The sequence below is a fragment of the Mesoplodon mirus genome (genome assembly GCF_964341445.2).
Source record: "Mesoplodon mirus genome assembly, chromosome: 11".
NCBI lineage: Eukaryota > Metazoa > Chordata > Mammalia > Artiodactyla > Ziphiidae > Mesoplodon > Mesoplodon mirus.
The window spans coordinates 38716834-38744431 of record NC_138987.1 but is presented as its reverse complement, the minus strand read 5'-3'; the positions used below and the strand labels follow the sequence as shown (position 1 = coordinate 38744431).

The window sequence follows — 27598 nt, the reverse complement described above, 5'->3', positions numbered from 1 at the left end:
CCCAGTGCCCAGCACCAGGCTTGGAGAGGATGCCTCTGTAAACATTTATTCAACTGAACTTGGCTAAAGATGTAGGTTCCAGAACCAACTGTCAGCCGCCAGCTCTGAGCACTGACCTGTCCTCGTGAATGTAGGCCAGGTAGAAGAGGAGCAAGATGCAGTACTGTCTCTGGCGAGTGGCTCCCTCCACACACTGGCAATCCGACAGGAAAGCTAGGCTTTCAGGGCTCCTGCTGCTTATCTGGGGCAGCCCATGCTGCAGAAGCTCAGACACTGCAGAGAGTTCTGGGGAGGGAACAAGCAGGAGAAAAATCACACAAAGGACACGGGAGAGCAGGTAATGAGCACATGGGTGTCTACTACATACAGAGTACTGCACAGGGCAGCAAGGATACATGCCGGATAAAAGGAAATCAGTCTCTTCTTCCTCACTACCAGGAGAGACTAAAGGTAGCATGTGGAAGGACACAGATACATTCATTCACTTGATTGGCTACTCTAGGCCAGGCTGTGAGACATGGGCCCTACCTCCAGTAGCTGGCAGCTGGTGGGAAAAAAACAGATAATGAGACAGATAATTACAGGACATGTGATCAGTGCCATGTTCAAGCATGGAAGAGAGAGTGACTCAAGCCACCTGCGATGGGGAGGGCAAGCTCAAAGAGGAGGGAACTGTGGAGGGTGAAGAGAAAACAGGCAGAGAAAGGAGGGAAGAGACTCCCTGAGCCAGGAAGCAAGGAGTTCAGCAGCCTGGAGGCATAAGAGGAAGTCGTGTATAAGGGGCAGCAAGGAGTTCAGTGTGACTGACCCATCAGTGAATAGATGTGGCGTGTTAGGGGTTTGGGACTGTGTGATGTAATTTGTAGCTAGACTGTGAAAGACCTTGAATGATGAGTAGAGAATATGGATTTTATCCTGAGAATGGATTCCTAAGTTTCTTATGAAACTTGTTTCTTAAAAGAAAGAACATTTGAATACCAAAAGAATATGAAAGAAAAGGACCTCAGAGCTTAAATTTTGAATAAAGTCACCTTTATGGAAAATTCACTACATTACCCTTATTTTCCAAATTTCACCATAGACCAGAGAAAACTCCATCACTGTCGGACAATGCCCCACAGACTGATGTTTGGAGACAATGGCTAAAGCCCAGGGTAGTTGAGATGTTAAGGATAGATCCTCTAGCAGTCGGTGAAGACTGGTTGGAGGATGAGAGACTGAAAGCAGGGGGCCAAGTTAGAGGTCAAATGAAAGGGTCCATCCTGCCAGTGCGGTGGGCCTACGGCCAAGTGGATGTCCCACTGCGATGTGCTAGCAGAGTCAGGTCAGGTTTCCTAATTCTAAGCTTAGGGCCTTTTCCACCAAAGCACACTATGACCATTGTGATAATAACAAAACTAATATCCTTGAGCCTCGCACATCCATATATAAAAGAAAGAAGGAGTCTGCATGTAAGTAAGGTCGCTGCTCTTCCTGGTGCTCTGAGATATGACAAGATCTCAGGGTCTGAGGGGGCAGACATGTGGGGCCCCTCCTATTCCAACAAGAGAGGGAGCTGCCTGCAGCAGGGGCTGGTGCTGGTGAACACTAGAGGCTGTTGTGATGCGGCTGCCACCATGGCGGAAGTCATCATGTCATTCTCTGTGCAGGCCAGACCACACCTGAACAGGAGGCAGAGAGCTGGACCCCGAGCAGACAGGAGTGGCTAGTACAGTGAGAGAACCAGGAGCCACACCGTGCTAGAAGGAATGAAGATGCTCACCTGTGCTCTGTCTCTCTCAGAACAGTGTCTGAGAAAGATAAAGGAAACAGAGCGGTTTGGGAAGTCTGTAGGGAGAAGACAACATCTTCATAAATGTACAAAGAGGAAACACAGCCAGCAGCAAATGTCACCCACAAAGAAGGCACGATATTTGTTGAATGAATGAATAAAACAATGATAAAACTGTTTTATGTTATAGCAAGAGGGAGACATCTAGGATAGAGGAACTCCTTAGGGCAGAGAACATATCGTAATTATCACCGTATCCACAGCTGCACTTAGGCCTCCCAACATGCTGCAGAAGCTCGACTAATACTCAGCAAAAGGGAAAACCTCCAGCTCTCAGCCCTCCATCTGCTGCTCCACCAACCTAGATGGTGCATGGGACTCCTTGACCTCACTCAGACCTCCGCCAACATACCACCTCCTCACCTCCTCATGAAAACCCTATCTAACGTGTACCTCCTCCTTCCATCACCGCCTATCCCTTCACCTAGCTTTATTTTTTTTCATAGCACCCATCCACCCCTGACATTATATCTATGTGTTTATTGCCTGCCTCTCCCACTCCATTAGAACAGGACTTTGTATCCCTATTACCAGCTCCTTGAATAGAGTCTGGCACATAGTAGATGCTCAAGAAATATTTCTTGAATGAAGGAACAAAGAAATGAAACAGGCTGTTCAAGATATTTTGAGCAGGGCTTCCCTGGTGGCACAGTGGTTGAGAATGTGCCTGCCGATGCAGGGGACACGGGTTCGAGCCCTGGACTGGGAAGATCCCACATGCCGCAGAGCAACTAGGCCCGTGAGCCACAACTACTGAGCCTGCACGTCTGGAGCCTATGCTCCGCAACAAGAGAGGCTGCAATAGTGAGAGGCCTGTACACCTCAATGAAGAGTGGCCCCCGCTTGCCACAACTAGAGAAAGCCCTTGCACACAAACGAAGACCCAACACAGCCAAAAATAAATAACTAAAGTACCTTCTAACTTTAACATTCTGGAGTACTCGCCATTTCCCCATTTCTACAACAAATACACTTCTGCATGAAAACACAGACTAGGAAAATCTCATATTAGGTTTAAAAAAAAAAGATATTTTCAGCAAAGATCTCTGGAGGTAACAGGCAGAGAGCAAGAGGCCTGGTATGAGGGACAATGCAGAGAAGTTGGTCATGGGAGGAACTGGACTTGTTGAGCTTTAGGGTCCTTCTCAACCCTTAAGGTCTAAAGGTCCCAGAGGCTTGGATTCCACTGTTTTCTGATTTACTTATTATCTCACCTCCCTAGGAAGCAGCCTACAGTTCCATCATTCCATGATTCCATGGTTCCTCTGGGTAGCTTCAAGCAAAGGTTTCCTATTACTGTACTGACTCACTACCCAGCCAATCAGCAAGGTATCCAGACTCTAAAAGACCACCACAGACCTCATGAGTGGTCAAACTACAGCATCTTACCTTCTTGGGAAGGTGGTCCTGTCTTCTCTGGAGCTGAGAGGAGGTTGATGCACATGTAGTAGAGGAAACTGGAACACACCTGGTTTAGGGCTGAGTGACTTAGTGGGAGAAGAGGAAGACAGAACAAGAGAGGACATTGCTACTTTGGCTGGGACAGCATTATCCCTGCCGTGTACTGGGGCACCACTGCTTTGTGCCAGAGCCCAGTGAAATTCTAACCATGGCCCTGGTAGAGAAGGTCTGGAGGTAGTTGTGAAAAGTAAATATGGAACCTGCTGCCCACAGATGTAACTTAGGCACTTGGCCCATATAGGCATTCACTAAAAATTTCCTGAAAAAAATAAATCAAGGAGGGCTACTAAGCTCCAATTTAATAAAACATATAGGGCTTCCCTGGTGGCGCAGTGGTTAAGAATCCTCCTGCCAAAGCAGGGGACACAGGTTTAAGTCCTGGTCTGGGAAGATCGCACATGCCATGGAGCAACTAAGCCCGTGCGCCACAACTAGTGAAGCCCACGCACCTAGAGCCCGTGCTCCGCAACAAGAGAAGCCACCGCATGAGAAACCCGCGCACCGCAACAAAGAGTAGCCCCCACTCGCCGCAACTAGAGAAAGCCCGCGCGCAGCAACTAAGACCCAACGCAGCGAAAAATAAAATAAATAAATTTATTTTAAAAATAAAATAACATATAAACAAAAAAGTCCTCCTGGGTCAGGAAAGGGCTGAGGAGTACTAGAAAAAGAAGAAGCTGTTGAATCCAAAATGGGTAGCTGAGAACTACAAACATCTAAAATTGTGACTTTGAATCCAGGTGGATCCCTGTATTCCCTCCTGAATGTTGGTGTTCTATTTGGAGATATGGAAGGAGAGCTAGAGGCTGCACTGAGGTCACCTTGAGGACTGCAGGCAGTAACAAGTGGAATCTGCTGAGTAAATGCAGACAGGTGGCAAATCAAAAATGGGAAGGCACGGAAGGCTGTCCTAGAAACCTAAAGAGACAGACTGAGGCAGCAACCTCTCTGCTTTGAACAAGAGAGTCTCTCCTCTGGAATTGCTGGGCTGGCAGCAACTGGAACACGACTCTCTCTTGATGGACACAGCATCGATTACCCTGTGAGGGCCTTGGTTTCCTTGTTTGTAAAATGAGGGGTTAGACAAATGATCTCTAAGAGTCCTTCCAGTTTTGATGTTACAGGTGCCCATCCAAGTATCACATGGAATGAGAGTCGTATCAGAACCAGACAAGTAAAAGCTACAGGAGCCCATCCAGCTCGTACCATCGGCTGCTGAGCAATTCCCACACTGTGTCAATCCCCCCCAAGGTCCTATGACTAAACCACACCAATCAGAAATTTCCACTTGTCCAGTCAAGAAGGACACTTGTCCCCTTGGGACCATACATACCTCAGGCCCCTGCAGAACCTGGCCTTCAGTTCCAGGATCAGTTGTATGAAGGACGAGGCAGCTTGGGAGAATTGAGAAGAAAGCAGAGAACAATTTAAACTAGACTTGTTACAGAGACTCCCAAGTCTGGGTGGTACTAGTTCTGGAGTCACACAGACCTGAGTTTGACATTTTCTCCATCACTATCTAGAAATGTGACTCTGGAACACTTATTTAACTTCTCTGAGACTCAGTTTTGATATCTATACCTCGAAGGTTGTTGTGAAACTAAGTAAAATAAATGAATATAGAAGATCTAACAAATACTTAGCTCAGAGTAGGTACTGAATAAAACTTCATCTTCCTTTCTGATGAACAGTCTGCATTAGCTGGTGACCCTGGCCCAGGCCCCTGCACTGCCTGACTCTCCTAGTCTCCCTGCTCCCACCCCGCCCTGCCATGCAGCTCTCTGTCAAAACTGACCTCTTACTCAGCCATAAAAAGAAACGAAATTGAGCTATTTGTAATGAGGTGGATAGACCTAGAGTCTGTCATACAGAGTGAAGTAAGTCAGAAAGAGAAAGACAAATACCGTATGCTAACACATATATATGGAATTTAAGAAAAAAAATGTCATGAAGAACCTAGGGGCAGGACAGGAATAAAGACACAGACCTACTAGAGAATGGGCTTGAGGATATGGGGAGGGGGAAGGGTAAGCTGTGACAAAGCGAAAGAGTGGCATGGACATATATACACTACCAAACGTGAGGTAGATAGCTAGTGGGAAGCAGCCGCATAGCACAGGGAGATCAGCTCGGTGCTTTGTGACCACCTAGATGGGTGGGATAGGGAGGGTGGGAGGGAGGGAGATGCAAGAGGGAAGAGATATGGGAACATACGTATATGTATAACTCATTCACTTTGTTATAAAGCAGAAACTAACACACCATTGTGAAGCAATTATACTCAAATAAAGACGTAAAAAAAAAAAAAACTGACCTCTGTCCTGTCCATCCTTGGTCCCTGTAAAAGCAGTATTCTTGACAAGAGCTCCCACTACACCAGCTCCAGGGCTGGGGATAATCTTATTCTATCGCAGGGCTTCTGGTAGGGAATTAATCCCTCAGAGTTTCACAGCAACTTTCCAGGACAGCAGTTTAACCCATGGCTCCCTCAGCAGGGGAATGCCCGGTTTGCCTGCTGGAAGGGTTCCTTGTGGTACAGACCCTCAGGGATCCAGAGTTTCTCCACCCCCGACTTCAGGTCTCTGCCCCCTCTTGGCTGGCAGTGCCTGCTTCCCTCTTTTCTCTTGCAGTTTGGGCCCTGACCCTGTTCTACCTGGCTTCAGGCTCCAGAGATCTCCCTGTAATCACACTTTCTCTACATGCCTTGTGCTCTGCACCACTGCCCCACCAGAGATCTACACTTCCTGAAACTGCACCCATTCAGCACCCCAAGACTGGATTCTCTTGGCTCTTGAAGTATGGCAAGCAGAAAGAGCAGATGAAGGGAAGGAAAGGAGTATATGTCAGTTGTCACAATGACTAAGAGGTACACTCTTCAGGAAATCTACATACGTTGTCTCATTTCACTCCCATTATTATCACCATGTTCTAGCTGAGGACACTGCAGATAAGAAAATTAATTTGCCCAATATCAATAAACAAGGGATGTTTATTACACAACCCATATGTGCTAATCACAAAGGTCCTACTTTTTCCCCTCTTCCACACAGCCTCCTACCCTCTCCTAGAAGTTCCTCCCACTTCCTACATGGAATAGCTTCCTAAGGGTTTCCTGTACTCTGTTCTTTTCCTAGAGAGAACAAAGATACCTCTGAACAGCGACAAGGGACCTCTCCAGGATGACCCAGACCATCAATCAGAAACTCCCTCAAAATCCCACATCAAATATACAGACAACTGCAAAAGGTATGCCCCTCAACTCCCCAGCTCTGGATCCTGGCCCCTCTCCTTTCCAAGGACCTTGCTCTGCTGAGTACCCCTGGATTTCTCTACTGCTCCTTCGTATACACTGCTAACAGAATAAGTGTTTCCAGTCTTAGGGGGTAGTAAAATCCTAACTTCATGTCCCCTTCCAATTACACCCCCAATTCTCACCTCCCCCCTTACACCAAACTTATGGAAAGATTTGCCTATTTTGTCTTTACTGCCTCACCTTGCACTCACTCTTCAACTCACTACAGTCGGCTTACAACCCAACCACTCACAGCAACTGCTCTGGCCAAGGTCACCAACAGCCTACATGATGCCAAGTCCAATGTACATTTTTCAGTCCTTGTCTTACTTGACCTCTGGGATGCATCTGACACTCATGACCACTCCCTCATCTACAAAACTCTCTTCACTTGGCTTCCCTAATGTCATCCCCTTCTGGGTTTCTTCCTACCTCTCCAACCATTCCTTACCAGTGGACTTTGGAGTAATCTGTTCCTCCTGACCACTAAATATTGTACTTTATTTTGTCTTGGTCCTTTGATCATCTCATTTTACACACTCACCATGAGGAATCTCACCTGCTCCCCACTAGAGACTCAGCCCCACAAGGACAGGGGTCTGTTTTGTTCACTGCTACATCCTCTGCCCTAGGACAGTGCCTTTCATGTAGTAGGTACCCAATTAATGTTTAAAGAATAATTGAAAGGCTGGATGATGAAAACTTCTATATTTATTGTAAAGAAAAAAATGCTGCCTGCTATTCCAATTCTACAAGGATCAGGCCATTAGCCAATGCAGTTGCTCAGCCCACCAACAGTATACCCTGAGAGGAAGTCAGGATGGGGAAAAACAGGAAACATTCTGTGCTTTGGAGATACTGGCCCCTAGATAGTTAAGATGGCTATCTAAGGAAAAATTTCAAATGACCCCAGATTCTTGCATCTATCTTCCCATACACAAAAAAAGGCACTAAAATCATTAACTTGAGATGTCCATTTTTTGTGACTAGCGGTAATCTTTTTATGATTGACTACATGTTTTCCAAGCAAAAAAGTTCATATATATTGTGGCTTCCCGCTTACCTCTTTGGAGCAGTTCCTCAGAGCTATCTGAGAGGCTGTCTCCCGGGCTATAGTCCTCAGCAAGGTCCCCAAATAAAACTTAACTTACAACTCTTACATTGTGCGTTTTTCTTTCAAGTGACACTATATTTAAGACAAGATGTTTCCCATGACTTCAGACCTAGTCAATTACCTACCTAAAAGCTCCACTGGGACATCTCACAGGCATCTCAGATCCAAACTGATCACACCCTCTACTGCCTTCCCAAACCAGATCCTCCTCTAGGGAGCCTCCTCTCAATAAAAAACACCACCACCCACCTAGACGGCAGCCAGAAGCCAAGGCATTACCCTAAACTATTCCCTCTCCCTCATGCCCTACATCCAATCATTCCACCACAGCCCACCCACTCCCACACACATACTACCTTAGTTCCTAACACCAACCGGAGTTAATGCAAGAGGCTGAACTTCTTGCCTCCAATCTTGCCTCCCTCTAACTCATGGTCCGCACTGTTCCAAGAAGGATCTTTCTGAAACAGCAATCTGAGCCTGTCACTCTCCTTCTTTAAGACTCAATGCTCCCAAGATAAAGTCCAAATTCCCAACCTGGTCAACAAGGCCCTTCATGATTGAGCCCTGGCTACCTCTCCATGGCAGACTTCCCACTGCATGCTATGTGACAGGAATAAAAGACAAGACAGTAAATGATAATGATATGGGCAGGCATAGCATAAAGATTAAGAAAGCAGGCTCTAGAGCCAGATTAGGTTCCCTGAGTTTGAATCCTGGGCACACCACTTCCTGTGTGACCTTGGGCAAGTTGTCCAACCTGAGTTTCAAAGTGCTCGTCAGCAGAATGAGGATAATCATAGTACACACTCATTAGAGCTTTTCTGAGAATTAAATGAATGAATACATGTAAAGCACTTAAAACAGTATCTAACACATAGTAAGAGTTTAATATTATAAATGTTAGTTATTAATTATTACTACCATTCTCTCTACTCCCTTTTCTGCTTTTGGCTATCTCCCCTTCCCATTCTCACCATCACTACCACTTTCTGAATAGGATAAAGGAGACTCTGACTCTGATTCCTGGGCTTACTCTGCAATTGAGGTATTTATAGTATGAAAACTGGAGACGTGGGAAAGGAAGGTTTATATTTTGAAGAGAAAAAATGACTAGTGAGGGAAGAAAATAAATACATGCAAGAAGACCTGGAGAAGGATGAAGGAGTCAAGAGCCACTTGGGTTCAACTTTAGGAAGGCATTTCAGTATAGTATAGTTAGACAGCACTTTCACACAGAGTGCTACCACTCTTCTATAAGGCACTTGCAAGTACATAGGACATTTTTCAGTTGTCACAATGACTGGGGATACTTCTGTCATTCAGGGCTCAGGAGCCAGAGACACTAAGCATCTTGTGAGGTCTGAGGGAATGTAGAGTATGAGAATAATTAGGGGAAGGAGGTCTGTTGTGGGCTCTGAACTGGAACCTTCTTGACATTCTCAGAGAAGTGTCAATTCATTTGAGAACTGCCTTTAAGGACTTTTGATTGATGGATGATATACCCTTCCACTCAACACTAGGCAGAGTGTGGATGTTGATTCTGAATGAATACATAAGCCTCCCATCCACAGGTTATGCACTCTTTAAGTACCCTGAGCAGCTGCCTAAGGTGCCTGCCTCCCTCCCAACTTCCACACTTGCCTGCTGCCTACCAAGCTTCTTGGAGAATTTCTCCTTCATATGGGGGACGATGGCAAAAAGGCTGTGCAGAACTGAGAGGAAAACCTCCATCAAGGCTGGATGAGTGGCCTGTTCCGAGTACCTCTGCAAAGAACCAAGAGGGAGAGCACAGTCCTCCAGGACTGAGCCTCCGAAGAAGAAACAGCATCAGCAAAAACTGCATCATCTAGCAATGGGAGACTAAATTCTTTCATTTCAAGGGCACAAAAAACGCTAGGGGACCTGAAGTCACAAGCCTGCATCCAAGGCTTACATCTTCTGCCACTTAATAAATTGTTCAAGATTCATTACCTCTCTGGGCCTCTACCAAAGAGTAAAACAGAAATAACAAGTCCTACCTCCCAGAAACAAATGATATCTCATGTGTAAAAGGCACTTTCTAAACTGCAATGCAGAGTGACGCTCATGCTTCTAACATAATAATTTAGTTTACAAACTTCCTTCACGTTTATTTTTCATGTGATCATTGAACAGAATCATGAGGCAACCTGATATAGTAGACAGAGCTCCGGATTAAGAGTAGAGAAACTTGAGTTCTATTTCAAGCTCTGTACAAAGTCGCTGTGTGCCCTTGGGTCAGTCAACCCCTCCCTTCTCGCTGTTTCAGTTCCCTGTGTGTAAATAGGGAGGGCCTCAGGGACATGGTTCTTACAGATACTTTTCATTTGGTTTTCAAACCAAGTTTTTTTCGACTAGAAAAGTAATACAAGCTCATTAAAGAAAATGTGTAAAATACAGAAAAGTAGAAAGCAAGAATAATACAGTAATTCTATGATCTAGCTCTAGATCTAGCTCTAACGCTCCATAAATCTAGGAGGAAGGCAGAGCAGGTGAGGAAGGGCTACTGCTAGTGCGAGCCAGTCAGGGCTGCAATCCCGGGCTCCTGAGAGCTACCCACCTGAAGACCCTGGCATGCTGCCTCAGAGGCTTCTTCAAGGAAAAGAGGCTCTCTCCTGTCAGAACCAGAGGATGCTCCCCTGCTGCCACCTACTGTTCCCAGTGGGTATTTTGGAGGTGTCCCTTCCCAGCTAACAGTGGCTCCTTACAGGTTCACAGGATGTCCAAACCTCAAAGAGGACAAGACTCACCCAAGGTCATCTGGGCAGTCAACAGCTCTGGACCTCGCTCTTCCTACTATCTCCATCTCAAGTCAGCTCAAACCCAGGGCTCTCTTCAGGTCTCTCACCTGTCATTTTACAGAACTCACATATGTGCTCCTTAGTGAAGCCTAGATCAGACATTGACTGCTACTTTTTACTAAGCAGAAAAACACATAGGTTCAAACCTCAGCACTGTCATATACTTGCTTTACAACCACAGAAAAATGACAACCTCATCTTTCAACTGGGGGAAATGATAGGACTTATTTCACAGGGTCACTGGGAGGGTTAAATTATGAATATAAGGCATTTATCACTTCATAAACATTACCTATTTATTATTTTATTATTACTGCTTTCTACTTTTTAAGAGGCATCTATTAATCTATTATTTACAACCAAACACTATACTGTGATTTTAAAACCAAAGGAAAAGTGGCTGCAAGAACAACACTGCTACGACTCTCAGAAGGTCCAGCTGAGTAGTCGAGTCACTGTCTCGTGCCTCTCAGCCTGGCTTGCCCTCACATTCTTCTCCTCCCCAAGCTTCATGCTGTCCAAGGCTCAGGAAAACCCACCATCACCATGGGGATACACAAGGAGTCACAGGCACTGAGAAGAAATTCTGAGAAGGCCTCCAAGGTGTCTTCTTTCTCAGCACTGGGAGCTGTGAATGGATTCTCCTGGGCCGAAGGCTCGTTCTGGAATTCCACAGCCAACCTGAGAAATCAATGTGTGGGTATATCTACAACTACCTATGCAACATAAAGGTTAGAAGCATCCTCCTAGAGGGATACCTGAGCTCAGGGCTCAGGGAAAGTATCCCGACCAGCAGATCTAGAGAAAATTCCAGACACCTCAGTGAGGGAGAACCTGGTCTTTGGTCACCTCTTCAGCTTCGTGCTCCCTACCCTCTCTCCCATAACACATGACTCACCCACCCTACTACATGTACTTCCCTGAACACACCATGCTGTTTGCTGTTTCACATCTCTTTGCCTTTACATATGCTTCTCTTTCTACTTGGAATGCCTTCCCCAGGTTTGTGACAACGTAATGAATTCCACACATATAAACAAAACTGTCTCTTCCCCAAGAGACTGTGAGCTCCTTGTGGGTAGGAGCTAATCTGACTTACCTTTCTACTCCCACTATCTAGCACCAGGCCTGGCACACAGTAGATACAACAAATATTTGTTAATGTGAACTGAATTAATCCAACAAGCATTCAGTGAACACCTATAGCACTAGGTTACTTGGGAAGAGGGACAAAGCGGAGTGAGATACAACCTCATTGCACAGTAACAAAAACTTCGCCAGGAGGGAATCTTTAGAAACCGCCTCCACATACCCATTCCACACCCCACACGCATCCCCAACCTCCATCCCAGCCAAAGTCCTCTCACTACGCAGCAAAGCATCAGAAATCAAGTGTTGCTTCCAGAGCTTCATCCTTTGTCCGATTCCTTTCTACACCCACCCTCCACACTACTACCTCATCAGACCACAGAGGGCCGCTCACCTGCAGGCATTCCTAAATCCCTCCAGAGTGCTCAGGAGGAACCTTCCTCTTCGAAGAACGGTCTTCTCCGAATCTCTACTGGAGGCATGGCCCTGAGGTGAGAAGGAAAGAGGGGAACCTATTGGTCAAGTACCTACTCCGTGTTCTAGTCTTTGCTTAGAGGACTACAGACTTCTTCCTCTCACACTGGAGTCTGGCATTCCCATACACCTAACAATTTCCAGGGGATCTTAGGTACATCCTCACAAATCCAGCCATCTAATAGCTCCTTTAAAAAATGGTAGAAGAGGAAACCTTAACCACTTGTCTCCCTGTGAAGCACAGGACTGGTTCTTGTTCTATTATATGCAGAAAACTGTCACAGGCTTGTGGACATTAGCCTAACTGGCTATAATGCCCATATTATTGCTCCAAAACACACAAAAATCCCCACCGCATCAGGCATGAAGAGCTTAGTTTCCAAAGTTAATCCTGAAAGACATAATCAGCACTCACATTAATAGTATTTCTTCTGATATTTTAAGTCCATGGACGATTAAAAGCCAACAATTATGACACACTGCTCATTGGTCAGATTCTTTCTAAAATTATAGCAAATTCAGCCTTAAATAATTTTGTGAGCATGTTTACCGTACCTGCTTGGATGATATAAAAGACAAAGTGTGTAGTAGGCTTGGGTACAAACACCCTGGGATTTACTATCCAAACTCAGGTCCTTGCTAGCTTTGGACCTGAGACAAAAACTATTTAACCCCTGCGACTTCAGGTTCATAATGAGGATAACAATTATTAAGCCCCACAGTTCCGCAGTTAGGAAAAAAATAACATCTCATTGTAGGTGTGTGTGCATGAGAAAAACCTATAAAGTGGCATATAAAGGTAATGCAATGTACTAATTATCTTCCAAAAACACATTACAGCATAATCTCCAGAAGAAGCAGGCTGCAGTGCACTGACCAGGGGCCTCCAGTTCAGCGGGGTCTGGGAAAAATCTGCACACCGGCTCAGCATGGCTTTGAGCAAGGCCTGCAGCTCCTTGTACAGCACAGGTAGAGCACTCTGATGATCCTTCCTGCACCCAGAGAGACAAAGGTAGGCCTATGGTGAGGTAAGGGCACTCCAAGGTACCCTCAGGTTCTCAGGCAATGGGGGACAGGTGGTAGATCAGAACACGGGTCCAGGATCTGATCGGATAAAAACCCTTGCTCCAACATTTATCTGCTGCATGACTTCGTGCACATTCCTCATCCACTCTAGCCCTCAGTTTCCTCATCTAGTCAATGAAAGTTAATAGTACTCTCTTCATAGAATTATTCTAAGGATCAAATTGGATAATGTATGCCAAGCACTCAGCACGATGTTTGATAGATAGTAAGTCCTTATAAATGACAGCTAAGACTATCATTATTGTTATTAAAGATACAGAAGGTTTTCTCACTGAGAAGGGCCTCCCAGTGAAAAAAGTACTATCTAGAACAGAAGGTGGTCACTGTTCTCAAATAAGTGATAAACTGTCTTGGGGACGACAGATCAAATTTGCTTTCTGTTTCCTTGATGAGGAAAATCAGGATCAATAGGTAAACGTTATCAAAGACCCAGATCTTATTGAAGGAATATAAGGAAGAACTTTCTAAGAGTCAAAACTCTAAAAAGGGGACTTCCCTGGTGGTGCAGTGGTTAAGAAATCGCCTGCCAATGCAGGGGACGTGGGTTCGAGCCCTGGTCCAGGAAGATCCCACATGCTGCAGAGCAACTAAGCCTGTGTGCCACAACTAGTGAGCCTGCGCCCTAGAGCCTGAGAGCCACAACTACTGAAGCCCGTGCGCCTAGAGCCCATGCTCCGCAACAAGAGAAGCCACCGCAATGAGAAGCCCGCGCACTGCAACGACGAGTAGCACCCACTTGTCGCAACTAGAGAAAGCCCACGCACAGCAACAAAGACTCAACGCAGCCAAAAATAAATAAATAAAATAAATAAATTTAAAAAAAAAGAAGAATGAAACAATGTCATTTGTAGCAGCATGGGTAGACCTGGAGATTATCATATTAAGTGAAGTAAGTCAGACAGAGAAAAACAAATATCATATGATATCGCTTATACGTGGAATCTAAAAAAAAATGATACAAATGAACTTATTTACAAAACAGAAAAACAGACTCACAGAGAACAATCTTATGGTTACCAGGGGGAAGGGTGGGGGGAGGGATAGACTGGGAATTTGGGATTGACATGTGAACACTGAGAGCAATCTGCTGGGCCTTCTAACAGGCGCTCCGTTAATTGTATATAGTGAAGGCTTGATTTCCCCTTTCCCTCTTCATTTCTGGAAGCTCTAACTTTCTATCCTACATTGATTGTCAAGCCCTGGTTCTGCCATCTTTAAATTCTTTCAACAGTTCTCACTCTTCATTCCTCCTTCCAGTTGTGCTCCCCAGAGACCCTCTGAACCACTCCACCTCAGAGGCACCACCTCAGTAAAAATTCTGAAAAATTAAAGTCAAAAGTAAAATTATCTAAGGATTAATAACCAGCCCCCTACCCACATCTCTCCACAATTCTGACCCAACCAGCTTTCTGGCTTCTTCATGTACTACTCCCCTTCACACAACCTGCTGGCCAGACTGGCTACCGTACCCTCAGTAATCCCTAAATTTTCCTACCTACATGTTTTGGCCAACCCTGGTCCTTCCACAAATCTAAATCTCTCTCATCCCTCGTAGCACAGCTCAAATACTACCTCCTGCTTGAAAGGTGACAAAGGTGCTACCAGTCCCCCATAACACTGACCTCCCGGGAGATTTCCAGCTCTGCATGGGAACTTCTGATTGACTCTGGCTCTTACTCTATGCCTTTGTTACCCTGTTGGTTTACTCATCTCACCCTTGTTGGGATTCATGCCCCAGATTTAGAGATTCAAATCCAGGAAAGGACAAAAGGGGAAAAGAGACAAACTGAAGCCATTATAATGTAAATGCTATTCTTTTATTCAATTTTTAGAAGCAACCTAGAGTCAACTGACAAAGACTTAAATATAGTTACAGAAGAGACTATAAATGTTAACAAACTTTACAATATAAAATTAAAGGTATAGGGAACTTCCCTGGTGGCACAGTGGATAAGAATCCGCCTGCCAATGCAGGGGACACGGGTTCCAGCCCTGGTCCGGGAAGATCCCATGTGCCGCGGAGCACCTAAGCCCGTTCACCACAACTACTGAGCCTGCGCTCTAGAGCCCACAAGCCACAACTACTGAGTCCATGTGCCACAACTACTGAGCCCACATGCCACAACCACTGAAGCCCACGCACCTAAAGCTCATGCTCTGCAACAAGAGAAACCACTGCCACGAGAAGCCTGCGCACTCCAACTAGAGAAAGCCCGCGTGCAGCAACGAAGACCCAACGCAGCCAAAAATAAATAAAGAAATTTATAAAATTAAAAAAAATTATAAAATAAAATAAAGTCCCCAATGGACATTTCACCCCCCAGATCTTCCTTTTAAAATAAATAAATAAATAAAATTAAAGGTACAGCTGACATTGAGAAGTAGACGGTAACGAGGAGAAGGGAAAGAAAGAGCTGGGGTGCTAATATAATCAGCTAACCAAGTAGGGCGTCAAGAGATACTGCTTCAAGTTGAGGGAACAAGAAACACAAGTTTTAAGTATATTAGTTAAAAGTTTGAAAACATAACATAAATTAACATAAAATAGTAACTAGCAACAATGCCAAGGAAGTGTAGAGAAGACAATATAATGTGACCTAAGTCTTGTTTTTCTTATTGGCAAGTCAATGAATAATGTTCTAAATTGACAAATAAAGAAATAGCATTACAAGCATATTGTTTAGATTTAGGGAGATAAATCACCAGAACTAAAACCAAAATGAGTTAAAATTAGTTTCCTTTAGGAAGTGGGGACAGGGAGCTGTTCCTTTTCATTATAAACCTTGTGCATATTTTATTTTTTATCACTTAAATATATTACTTTGTTAGATTTTTAAAAGGGAGGATGTGGAAACAAAGTAAAATTTTCTATATAAATAAATATGGGTTTCCTCCATTAGTTTTTTCAAGATATCAAGCAGCTTACTACAGAATGATTTCCCATCATGACCCTAGGATCCCTTAGTCTCACCATCCATTTTAACATCATTCATATACTGAGTATCTATTAGGAGTGAGGCATATAGCAGTGAAAAAAATGACACGGTCCCTTATCTCTTGAAGATTATCTTATATCTCCTATATCTTATATAGGAGACACAGAACAAATGAATAAACAAGAACTGTCAAGTGTCTGGTAAGTGCTGTAATAGGCAAATGGGTCAGTTAGGGAAGGACACTCTGAATGAGACCTGAATGATGGGAAGAGGCCAGTCATGCAAAGATTTAAGGGAAGAGTATTTTAGGCAGAAGGAAAAATTAGTAGAAAGGAAGTGGGGGCAAGGTCTGGACTAAAACAAATGACCTAGTTTTAAAAAGTTACATCCACATAATAAATACAGAATAAAATCCTATTTAAAAAAAACATGCAGAGAATTGGAAAGAACTCTTCCAAATTAAAAATATGAAAGCAGAAATAAAACACTCAATAGTAGGGTTGAAGATAAAGTCAAGAAAATCTCGGGGCTTCCCTGGTGGCGCAGTGGTTGAGAATCTGCCTGCTAATGCAGGGGACACGGGTTTGAGCCCTGGTCTGGGAGGATCCCGCATGCCGCGGAGCGACTAGGCCCGTGAGCCACAACTACTGAGCCTGCGCGTCTGGAGCTTGTGCTCTGCAACGGGAGAGGCCGCGATAGTGAGAGGCCTGCGCACCGCGATGAAGAGTGACCCCCGCTTGCCACAACTAGAGAAAGCCCTCGCACAGAAAGGAAGACCCGACACAGCAAAAATAAAGAAATTAATTAATAAACTCCTACCCCCAACATCTAAAAAAAAAAAAGAAAATCTCCTGGAAACTAGTACATAATAACAAAAAGATAAAAAACTGTCAGACAAAGAAAAGAAAGGAACAAAACAAAGAAAATCAGATGACCAATCCAGGATGCCCAACATCCAAATGGCAGTTCCAGGAAGACAGAACAGAGTCAATAGAGCAGCGGAAGAAATAATTCAATGAAATTTCCCTGACCTAAAGGACAAGTATCCCCTGGAAGCTGCTCTGGCCTTGACAGGCCCTCGGGTACATGAGGGGTGGAAAGTTCAGCCTGTCTGGGTCTCTCACCTCAGAAAGGCAGAAATGGCCTTCACTGCCTCGGCAGCCACCTCCAGCACAGGGCTGTTCACTGCCTCTTGGAGGGCACGGCCAGCATCTCTGCACATGGCTGAGCTTGTGAACAGCTTGATCTCCTCTGGCTGCCTGAGAAATTGTAAATGAGAAATGTGTGAACTCCTATTACTGACCCCACCAGGAATAAATACCTCACTTCTTTCCTTCTCCAGTCTGGCCCCTACAGGCCTGACGCTTCACTACTTTGCTTACCGAGTCAGGATCTGAGCAAAGAGCAGCAGGCCCTGCTTGTGCAGCTCGGTGTTGTTCATCCTCAGGATTCCCTGTAGGCTCCTCACCACTGACTCGATCCCTACCACAAAATGACATGGCAGAGGCCGGGGATCAGGGCTTGTTGGTTTCTTTACTGCCTTCCCAGGAGAGATGAGAGGCTCTGGACAGCACATATTTGCTAGCAGCCCTCATGGAGCAGTCCTGACAAGTTAAGCTGATGGGACGGGACTGTGAGATCTTTGAGGGAAGGCCCTTATCTGATTCATCTCTGTCTCCCCAAACCCAGCACAACCCATAGCATGACCCTGGAATTCGAGGTATTTAGTCAATACCTACTGGTTGAGCTTCACCTTCTCTACTACACACACTCCTATTTCTCCTCAAAGAATAAGGTAGGACATCCACTCCTCCAGGAAGCCTTCCCTGGTCCACTCAGGCAGAGCTACGGGCCTCCCCTGAGCTCCTATACGTCTTGTACCTCCCCTCTAGCACAGTCCTAATAAGCTTGTTTATATCTCCTTCCCCTTCCAGAGGACAGGGACCACATTATATGTATCTCTAGGTTCCAGCCTGGTGCCTGGCATAGAATAAGAACACAGAATATAAAATGAGTAACTAAATGTGCCCAATCTAAAATCTAGATGTGATATAAAAAGTCCCAGACAAGGAAGGTATCACCAGGAAAGAAGAAGAAGGGACAGTTTCAAAAAACTTTGGAAGGATAAATCAGCAAAACTTGGGGACTAACTAGATGGATAGATATCTGGGGCGCAGGAAAAGACTGAATCCAAGGCTGAGTAAAGTTGCTCTTAAGGTGCAACAGGAATTCATTTAGTGGCCCTTCTCTTGCTAAACATATATACTGCCAATCAATGAAGAACAGAACTGTTTGGATATCACTGCTTGCATGTGGAATCTGGTAATGAGTTTGGGGTGACGGAAATGACCAGACCAGCACCCCGCTCCAAGGTTTAGGCTGGCCCCCCATCACTGCTGTTGCCACCTAACTTCAAAGTGCTGTCCACCTGAGCCAGAGCTAGTACAGGACCCACAATACCAACCGTACACCGTGTGGCACTTGGAAAAGAAGAGTGGTTCTTCTGCCAGAAGTATCAAGCACTTGTAGCTGGACAAGACAAGCACTTCACTGGAAGAGGAAAGATGCTCAAAGAGGAACTCTGGCCAGGGAGAGAGGGAGAGAACAATCAATGACAACTGTATAATCATGATCCCTTAACTAATGCTATGGCCTTGGGTCTATTCAGCATCTCACACCTGTCACTTCATCTGTTCACACACCCTCTTGATGAGACATGATCATTCATTTACAGATAAACCTGGAAAATGCCCTCAGACTTATGATCTAACCTTATCTTTTTAATAGATGGGGAAACTGAGACCTAGAGAGAAACAGTTGGTGGTAGAGGCGGGACTGGAACTTAGGTCCCCTAATTCTCAGGATGGGCAGCAGCATGATACAGAGAAAAGAGATTTTAGAGCCAGACAGCCTTGATTTTGTATCCCTTCTCTGCCAATGCCGAGTCTTGCTGATTTAAACCAGTTATTTCCCTTCTCTAATTCAATTTCCTTATTCATAAAATGGCAAAGATGAGGACCTAAATGTGGCAACATTTGCAGTGCACCTTAGGGCATATTTCCCGGCTCATAACAAACCTTCAAGACACATTAGTTCCTTTTGCCTCCCTGGTCCACAGGTCTTTCTACCACCCCCACACTAGGTGTTTATTCCTAGATGGTCAAATTAATGACAAAGTTCAGTAACAAACTGCTCAAGGTCATATTAGAAACCTGCAGCAAGAGGATTCAGACTCCATGAGGCCTATTTCCTAGAGTCTGTCATATACAATGAACAGGCCACCAAGCCTCCCTCCAGTATGCATATCCAAGAACTCCCAACAAGACTGCTGCTGCTGCTACTCAAGTCACAACTCTGGGGTCCTCAGAGGAGAAAGTTAGAAGGGGCCTCCTACCTGGGATGTCAGCATGGATGAAGGCTGGGGCGTGCTTCGCTGGCGAGTGGACCAGTACTGCAGTTATACAGTGGGCACTGGCCACCTGCAGAGTCTCATCTCTGGAAAGGAGAAGCTGGAGAAACAGGCAGCAAAATGTGTCACAGTCACACCACTGACAGGACCAGAGGGAAGCAGCCTGAATGCCTCAGGGCAGGAGCCTGATTTGTCTCTGAGCCCCTCACACACTACTGGTGCCAGGCATAAGGGTGGTACTCAGGGAGGGCGGTTATAGGTTATGGAAAGGAGTCTCTGTCAACAGCAGCAGGAGAGAAACAGAACAAAAGAACACAATGGGACTCAAAGAACACTAACATCGTCCCCAAGAAGGGCTCAGGCCTTCACTGACAAAAGTACTTCCACAGCCCTCATCTGGTTTTGATGTTTCAACAAGCCTGGGACATAAGGGAAGGTTCTACTAGGAGCCTTGCTTCAAAGAATATGCAGAAAAGAGTTAACATTGCAGGCCTGAGACTGTTATGCTTAGAAAGTCCTGCCTGCAAGGTTGGCCACTCACTGGGTTTGGGAAGTTGAATTTCAGGAGGGTCCCCAACCCTCCAAGAACTGGTAAAAGTGGCTCACTGTGACTGAACTATTTGCACAAGCAATGCAGTTCATGCTGAACCCACCCCTACTTTCTTTCTGGGCATCTAGAATTTTGGTATGTGCTAGGCAGAGGGTGCCTCTATAACCAGCCAGCTCCCAATTAAAACCTTGGGCACAGGTTTTAACTTATCCTTTCATGACTGAAAGAAAACCAACTTTGAGCCTTCTAATAGCATATTGTTTTGGCCAGTAAGAAAATACTTAGGAAATTCTGCATAGAAGGAGTGGTAGATAAGGAAAAAGGCCCAGGAAGCATTCAGGTTCCCTTGTTATTGAACCCAGAGACCAGGAATCACAAGACAACTACCTTTTTGAGCACCAAAGGCAGTGAGGTCTCTCCTGGTGGACCCTCAACACTCTCAGTACTTTCCACCAGCGCAGATTTGTTCATGATCATGGACACAAAGAGGTCATACTTCAACAGCTGCCTCAGCAAACCTAGAAAACAAAGGGGTTGGGAAGTGAGGCAAGAGGGGCATAGGCCCCAGAATACACCCAAGGCAGCTCCTCCGACATCCCCTAGAAACTTCTTCATGTCTCCATAGATATTCCTAAGTATTTTATTCTTTTTAATGCTATTGTAAATGGGACTGTTTTCTTAGTTTCTTTTTCATATTATTTGTAACTAGTGTATAGAAACACAAGTGATTTTGTATCCTACAATTTTACTGAATTCATTTATTAGTTTTAACGCTTTTTAGTGTAGTTTTTAGGGGTTTCTATATATAAGGTAATGTCATCTGAAAACAGAGGCAATTTTACTTCTTCCTTCCTTTACTTCTGTCTCTGATTTCTTTTTCTTGCCTAATTGTTCTGGCTAGGACTTCAAGTACTATGCTGAATAGAATCCCACCTTTTTCTTTGCAATCTCTATGAAAGCATGTACCACAATGGACTCTGTCCACATCTGTCCTCCACATTGGGCTACGAACTCCCACAGATGAGAGCCTGGGTTTGATCATCTTTATGACCCCAGAGCCCAGAACAGGGCCTGGCTCAGAATGAACACTCTCTATGTGTGGCTGAACTAGTCATAACAGAGCTCTTGGCCCAAACTGTGAAAAGAAATTGTTGTTACCCACAGACTATGCTTTTCCCTGTAGCTCCTGCTCTGAAACAGGTCCTCATCCAGTCACCGATCACAGTGCCCATTTGCTCTATCCAAAATACGAAAGCTCCCTGCTCAAAAGCATTTGATAGATCTCGTGTATTTATGTAAGGAAGTAACAGGAGAGGCTGAAAGGGTACACTGAGCTTCAAATAACAAGCAGAGAAACTTGGACTTCACTCTGGAGGCCAGAGGGAGCCATAGATGATTTTCCAAATAGGAGACTGACAGGATGCAAGCTATGCAGTGTGAAGATTAATTTGGCAGCAAGTACAGGATGCACCAGGGCATGCAGTAAAGACCAGAGGCAAAAAAATTGCTGTCCCACTTTTCTTCCTCTTCTCCTTCCAAAGATGACATTCTTAGTATACCACACCCAACATTAGGCATCTTTCACAGTCTGTGCCTCTTATCTCCCAAACCCACAGCTTCTATCCTTTGCAAAGCAGCAAACCTCCCCACCACTAGTGAGCCAATATCTCAAATCCTCAAGCAAAACCTCAAAAGCTTTCTCTTTTCTCTCCAGTCCCATGTCTTACCCAAGCAGTTGATCTTTAGCTCCTTTGTCTGGGCACCATCCATGGTGGAAAGGAAGAGAGGACACAGTTTCTCCCGGAAATGGCCCAAAAGCATCTCAGCTGCAACTGGTGAGGAGTACAGCTTCCCATAAAGGTAGCAGACAGCAGCTTGCACCCCCTCACTGGGGTATACTAAACCTCTCAGCAGATGTTCCATCAGGTCACCTATCCAGAAAACAACCAAGGGGCCAGGGGAACCTCACAATGTCAACTGCTAGATGACACTCCAAACTATTGCCCTGAATGGAATAGTGATGGTAATCCCCTACAGTGCCCCACAATACCTTATTTCTGGGAACTTAATCAAAAGGGAAAACCAAGGCTCAGAGAAGTTAAGTGATTTACCCTTGGATAAATACTCTGTGAGATATTTATTTGCTTTTACTGATAGAAAAAAAGTGCTTCTATAGTCCAGAATTAATTCTTCCTCCCACCTGAAAGGAAGGCTCATAGTAGGTACTTAATTCTTTTGTGTTAAAAAAATGAATTGAAGGAGCCCAAGACCAGAGTTGAGAAACACTTTTTTTCCAATTGGCCAACATAGAGCAGATTTTGCAGACGGGGAAACTAAAGCCTCGAGAAGGAAAGTAATGACTTCCCAGATGTACACAATGAATGGACCACCCAGATGGAAGTGTGATCAAAACAGGTGAAAGGGTAGTGGTAGCTCTTCCCCAGAGGTCACTCACCGTGCTCCATCACAAGCTTGTCTGCTAGAGCAGGGATCGCATCCACCAACTTGCCGAGAAGGGTCAGGGTGGCCAGGCTGCCTCGCATGGAGGGCATGTTACACAGCTACAGACAGTGAACATATTCTGCTCTATAAATTAGGATCAGGACAGATCTCCCACCAAAATTCATCTTGCCCTATCCACACCAAACCCTGTACTGCATGTATCTCTCACCACAGTCAGTAATCAGCCTCTTTAGCTAAGTGTCTATATCCCCTATTAGACTGGGGAGCCCCGAAGGAAAGGGACTGAGTCAGATTCCTCTCAGTGTCCTCAGTACCTAGCTCAGTACATGTTTGTTAAACTAAATTAAAATTAGCATATTTTGCCTCCTATGGAGCCAGAAACTGGGAGGTGAAATTTGGGAACGTCATAAAGATGGAATTCCAGTTCATTGCAAAAAAAACTGATTATCATCATCATTATTATAGCTACTATTACTGAACATTCTATTTGTCAGGTACTATGCTTGATGTTTTACAGGCAGAGTCAATAGTACATATTTCACCTTTTCTACTGACTAGCTGTAGTACCTTAAGTAAGATTCTTAACTCTTCTGGTGGGAATTAATAATAGGACCAACTTTATAGGGTTGTTGGGAGGACTAAATGAGATAGTGCATGTAAAGCACCAACATAGTGCCTAACATATAGAAAGTGCTCAAAATGGTAAGTGGCATAATCATAATGATAAATGTTGATATATATAATTATAAATTCAATGACATATTAACCACATGCAGAGTAATTATAATGACATGATTATTTAACATTATTTCTAATTAAATGTTGCTCTTGATGGTGTTAAATGAGCATTTGTCTTCCTTTTGCAAAAAAAAAAGTGACTGATATTATTCCTAAATCTTAAACACAATGCAGAAGCTGCCTGTTTAACTGATATCTATGACTACATTGAATAAAGCAGGTTAAATATACCTTCTCAGTGTTTACCTTAGATGCTGATAAAAGCAAATGCCTTCAGTACAAAAGAAACCAAACAAAAATACTAAGCCAAAACATAGTGAACATATTTCCTTAATAAATTCATCAAGGAAATCTGTATTATATTTAGGAGGATACAGAGAATGGCCATGGATGATTATGCCAGAAAATGGACTTCAGCACACGGAGGCAGCATTTGGGAGATGGAAAAGGGAAGGAAAGAAGCTACAAAGAGTACCGGAGCAGAAGACCCAGGCCCTAGCTCTGGCTCTGCCACTGACTCAGTGACCTCAGGCAAGTCCCTTTTCCTCTCCAGATTTCAATCTCCCCATCTATCCAAAGAAAGGTTGACCCAGCTCTGACATCTGAGGATTCTGAGGGGTACTCAAGAACCAACAGCTACTTTACTGACCTCTTTGTGACACTCATACAGCAGGCAATGAATGGTCTGCTCTAACTTCAGCTGAGTTGTAAGCTGGATAAGGACTGAGAAGACACAATAACATTACTAATCAGAAGACAACCCATGGCCCAGAGTTCACTTTTCATAGTCCTTCTAATCAAAGTCATTTGCTTGTGTTAATCGGCATTAGTCTTTTCTATCTCCCCCATTCTTCACTATTTTTTATCAATGGTAGACAACTAGGCTATACATTAGAATCACCTAGGAAGCTTAAAAAAAGAAACAAAAACTAACACCCAAGTCCCACCCCAGACCAATTAAATCAGAATCTCTAGATAAAGTCTAAGCATCTGGATACTTTTTTAGTTTCCCAGGTAAGTCTATTGTGAAGCCAAGGTTGAAAACTACTATGTTATTTCTACCTTTTTCCTTCCTCAGAATTTGCTACTTCATATATGAAGAAAACAGAATTAGGAGTTAGTTCCTGTGCCAATAATTGGAGATAATATTATCCCTCAACCCCAAACCCGCCCTTCTATACAATTGTTTGTGATGCTTCTGCTGGTGTCTCTGAGGAGGAGTAAAGAAGAGGCTGGCTCTACAAGTCTGGGGAAAGCTGCAGACTAGATTTGGCTGCTGCTGAGGGAAGGCTCTGCCACCTCCAGGGTAAAGAAGCATTCGAGGACAACACTCACAGAAACAGGAAGGCAGGAAGCAAACAGGAAACAGTGAGGAAGGAGCAAGTCCTTCTCCCTCTAGCTTTGCAATCTCCATCTAGTATCCACCACCTCAGTGAAGTTCCTGGGATCTGAGGAGGGTTCTGCAAGCTATGCTGGTACCAACCAGGAGCAGATGGCTTTAGGATTATAGCCCCACTCAAGAGTGGCCTTGAGGAAAATGGTGAAGGGAAATCTCCCCACCCCTGCCAGTCGTCGGACCTTCAAGGGGTACATCTGTTTGTCCACATTCTCTAGACTGAGAGATGGGCAAAAGTACATACAGATCATATTGACTTATCTGTCACAGCTGCTAGCAGTTACAGCTGCTAACTGCGTGTCTGGATAGTCATGGACCCAGCAGCAGCCAAGCAGCATCCTCTCCTCAGAGGTCTGTGTTTCATTTATGGGGTCCTTCCTCCAAACTTGTAAGTCTTAATAATTCCAACCTCTCCCTTTTTTTCCCTATCCCTAGGGGTGGAAGCTGTTTTCAAAAATTGCTACCTCAGTGAAACTTGGTTCACTTTTGCCTTCAGTTACCTAGTCAATAATTCTTTAAAGTTTTTTTTTTTTCTGTTCAAATAACTTGTGTGGTTTATGTTTTGTGACTATATCCTAACTGATACAGCTCTTGCTCTTTCGGCAAGAATCCTCTCATCCCAGGGACTTCCTTAGTGACGCAGTGGATGGGAGTCCGCCTGCCAATGCAGGGGACATGGGTTTGAACCCTGGTCCAGGAAGATCCCGCATGCTGTGGAGCAACTAAGCCCGTAAGCCACGGCTACTGAGCCTGCGCTCTAGAGCCCGCGTGCCACAACTGCTGATCCTGCGTGCCTCAATTGCTGAGGCCCATGTGCCTGGAGCCCATGCTCTGCAAGGGAGAGGTCACAATGAGAAGGCTGCACGCAGTGGCGAAGACCCAACGCAGCCAAAAATAACATAAAATGAAATGGATAAGTTTATTATAAAAAGGAAAAAAAAGAAAAGAATCCTCTCATCCCAATGCTCTTGTCTTCCTTCTTCTTGAGTCCTTTATAGGTAAACCCAGGCACTTCCACAGCTTTAACTACCACCTATGTGCAGACAACTTCCAACCAACCAATATGAATGTAATAAAAACAGAGTTTTGTACATGTCTCTGTAACAGCACTCATCAGCCCTTGTTATTCACCAGACAATCTCTCTTCCAGATTGTAAACTCTTAGAGGATAGGGACCATGTCAGATACAACCCTAGTGTCTGATACAGTACGTGGCACAGAGTAGGTGCCCAAGAAAGAAATGCAGAATTAATGATTGACAATTGAATTTTCTTTATCTGTCTCTAAAATGGAACATTTCATAAAGGTCTCAAATAATCAAAGCTGCAATTCAGGCTAATATCCCCGGCTTCAAATGCTAGGTACACACAGTTTAATCTTACCTTCAATACAGAGGTCTGTTATACTCCCATCCTCCACATTGCATAACAGTCCTTGGAGCAGGAGGTAAGAGGGGGATGGTTAACAGATAAAAGAGAAACACATCCAGAAAGGCACACTGTGAATTCTAAGATTAACAGCAGCTTTAAGCAATGTCTCAGCTAAATTCTATCCTCAGCACCAAACCCCAGATTTTCAGTAACCCACTCTGGCTTTAAAAGGATAAAAATAGTCAGTATGGCACAGCACAAAAACTGTGTGTTCTGGAGTCTCTAACAGACCTGGGGCAAAATTCCAGTTCTGCCAGCTGTTAGCTAAGACCTCCTGAGCCTTGGAGATCATCCTCTCTCCCTTAAAAGACTGTCCTGGCAGTTAAAAGCCTGAAAAGCCTCCAGCAGAGAAAAGCACCCAATTCGAGTTAGCTCCCTTCCTCCCTAAAAGGGCTCATTCCATAGGACATTATAATTGTATTAAAAGAAGGGACCTTTTGGGCTTCCCTGGTGGTGCAGTGGTTGAGAGTCCGCCTGCCAATGCAAGGGACGTAGGTTAGTGCCCCGGTCCGGGAAGATCCCACATGCCGCGGAGTGGCTGGGCCCGTGAGCCATGGCCGCTGAGCCTGCGCGTCCGGAGCCTGTGCTCCGCAGCGGGAGAGGCCACAGCAGTGAGAAGCCCTCGTACCGCAAAAAAAAAAAAAAAAAAAAAAAAAGGGACCTTTTAATCCATCTCATTTTACACATGAAGAAACTAAGGTACAGAAGAGAAGAAGTAACTCAATCAGGGTCACACTCAGATCAGCAGACTACAGATCTGACTTCTAATCCTGTTCAAAGACCATAGAGACTGGACTTTTTGAAAGATCACACATTTCCTACATTCATCTTCACACTTTTACTAACCTCTGAGCTGTGGTAAAGCCAGTTAACTTACAATCCATCGTCTATCTTAGAAAGAGGACAATTTCTTCATTATTATGATAAAACAACTTACTAGTAAGTTAAACAGTTACATCGCAAAAAGTTTAAACTATGGTTCCAAGACCATTTCTCCAAGACCCCAAAAGCAAATGTACAAGGTATACATGCAAAATTCATGCCAAGTTTTCCTTTCAATCTCACCGAAAAGCATGTTTATGAAATGGATGCCGACTCTCTGATCCTGAGCCACCAGCTGCATGACCAGGGAGGCATGCCGCATGAGAGCATCTCGGAAGCCGGACAGCACGTGCTTCTTGCGCACCAACTTGGAGCAGATGAAGAAAAATATTCAATAGCAACCAAGTCTCAGCCATTCTGAACCCAAACAAGTGTAATTTCCAAATATAATTACAAGATAATACTGGTAGAATCACCTAAACTATGGAGTATGAAAAAGGGCATCATTTACACACAGGAATCCATGTGTTCATACAAAGGATTATATAAGAGTGAAGGTTCCTAATAAAGTATATTTACATAGCACTTTACTGTTCACAAATCACTCTTTGTCGACTAGCTCATTTAAGCCTAATGAGTTGGTAAAGCAAGCAAAAGCAGATATTATTATTGCCATTTTGGAGGT

The 27598-nt window shown here is 44.5% G+C and overlaps 1 protein-coding gene across 1 annotated transcript in view; it reads right to left on the bottom strand.

The window, feature by feature from the left end:
• The window catches only part of MEI1 (meiotic double-stranded break formation protein 1), a gene marked incomplete at both ends in the record, with an annotated part of 68750 nt that overhangs the window by 38202 nt on the left and 2950 nt on the right, over nucleotides 1–27598 (bottom strand). Inside the window, 17 exons of the mRNA XM_082636596.1 lie at nucleotides 117–285; nucleotides 3221–3318; nucleotides 4626–4686; nucleotides 9354–9465; nucleotides 11060–11201; nucleotides 12004–12095; nucleotides 12961–13075; nucleotides 17230–17364; nucleotides 17488–17587; nucleotides 18570–18686; nucleotides 19500–19614; nucleotides 20452–20582; nucleotides 21792–21995; nucleotides 22520–22625; nucleotides 23915–23988; nucleotides 26044–26094; nucleotides 27157–27280. Of these exons, the coding sequence (XP_082492722.1) occupies nucleotides 117–285; nucleotides 3221–3318; nucleotides 4626–4686; nucleotides 9354–9465; nucleotides 11060–11201; nucleotides 12004–12095; nucleotides 12961–13075; nucleotides 17230–17364; nucleotides 17488–17587; nucleotides 18570–18686; nucleotides 19500–19614; nucleotides 20452–20582; nucleotides 21792–21995; nucleotides 22520–22625; nucleotides 23915–23988; nucleotides 26044–26094; nucleotides 27157–27280 (1946 nt within the window). The remainder of the gene's footprint in view (nucleotides 1–116; nucleotides 286–3220; nucleotides 3319–4625; nucleotides 4687–9353; nucleotides 9466–11059; nucleotides 11202–12003; nucleotides 12096–12960; nucleotides 13076–17229; nucleotides 17365–17487; nucleotides 17588–18569; nucleotides 18687–19499; nucleotides 19615–20451; nucleotides 20583–21791; nucleotides 21996–22519; nucleotides 22626–23914; nucleotides 23989–26043; nucleotides 26095–27156; nucleotides 27281–27598) is intronic.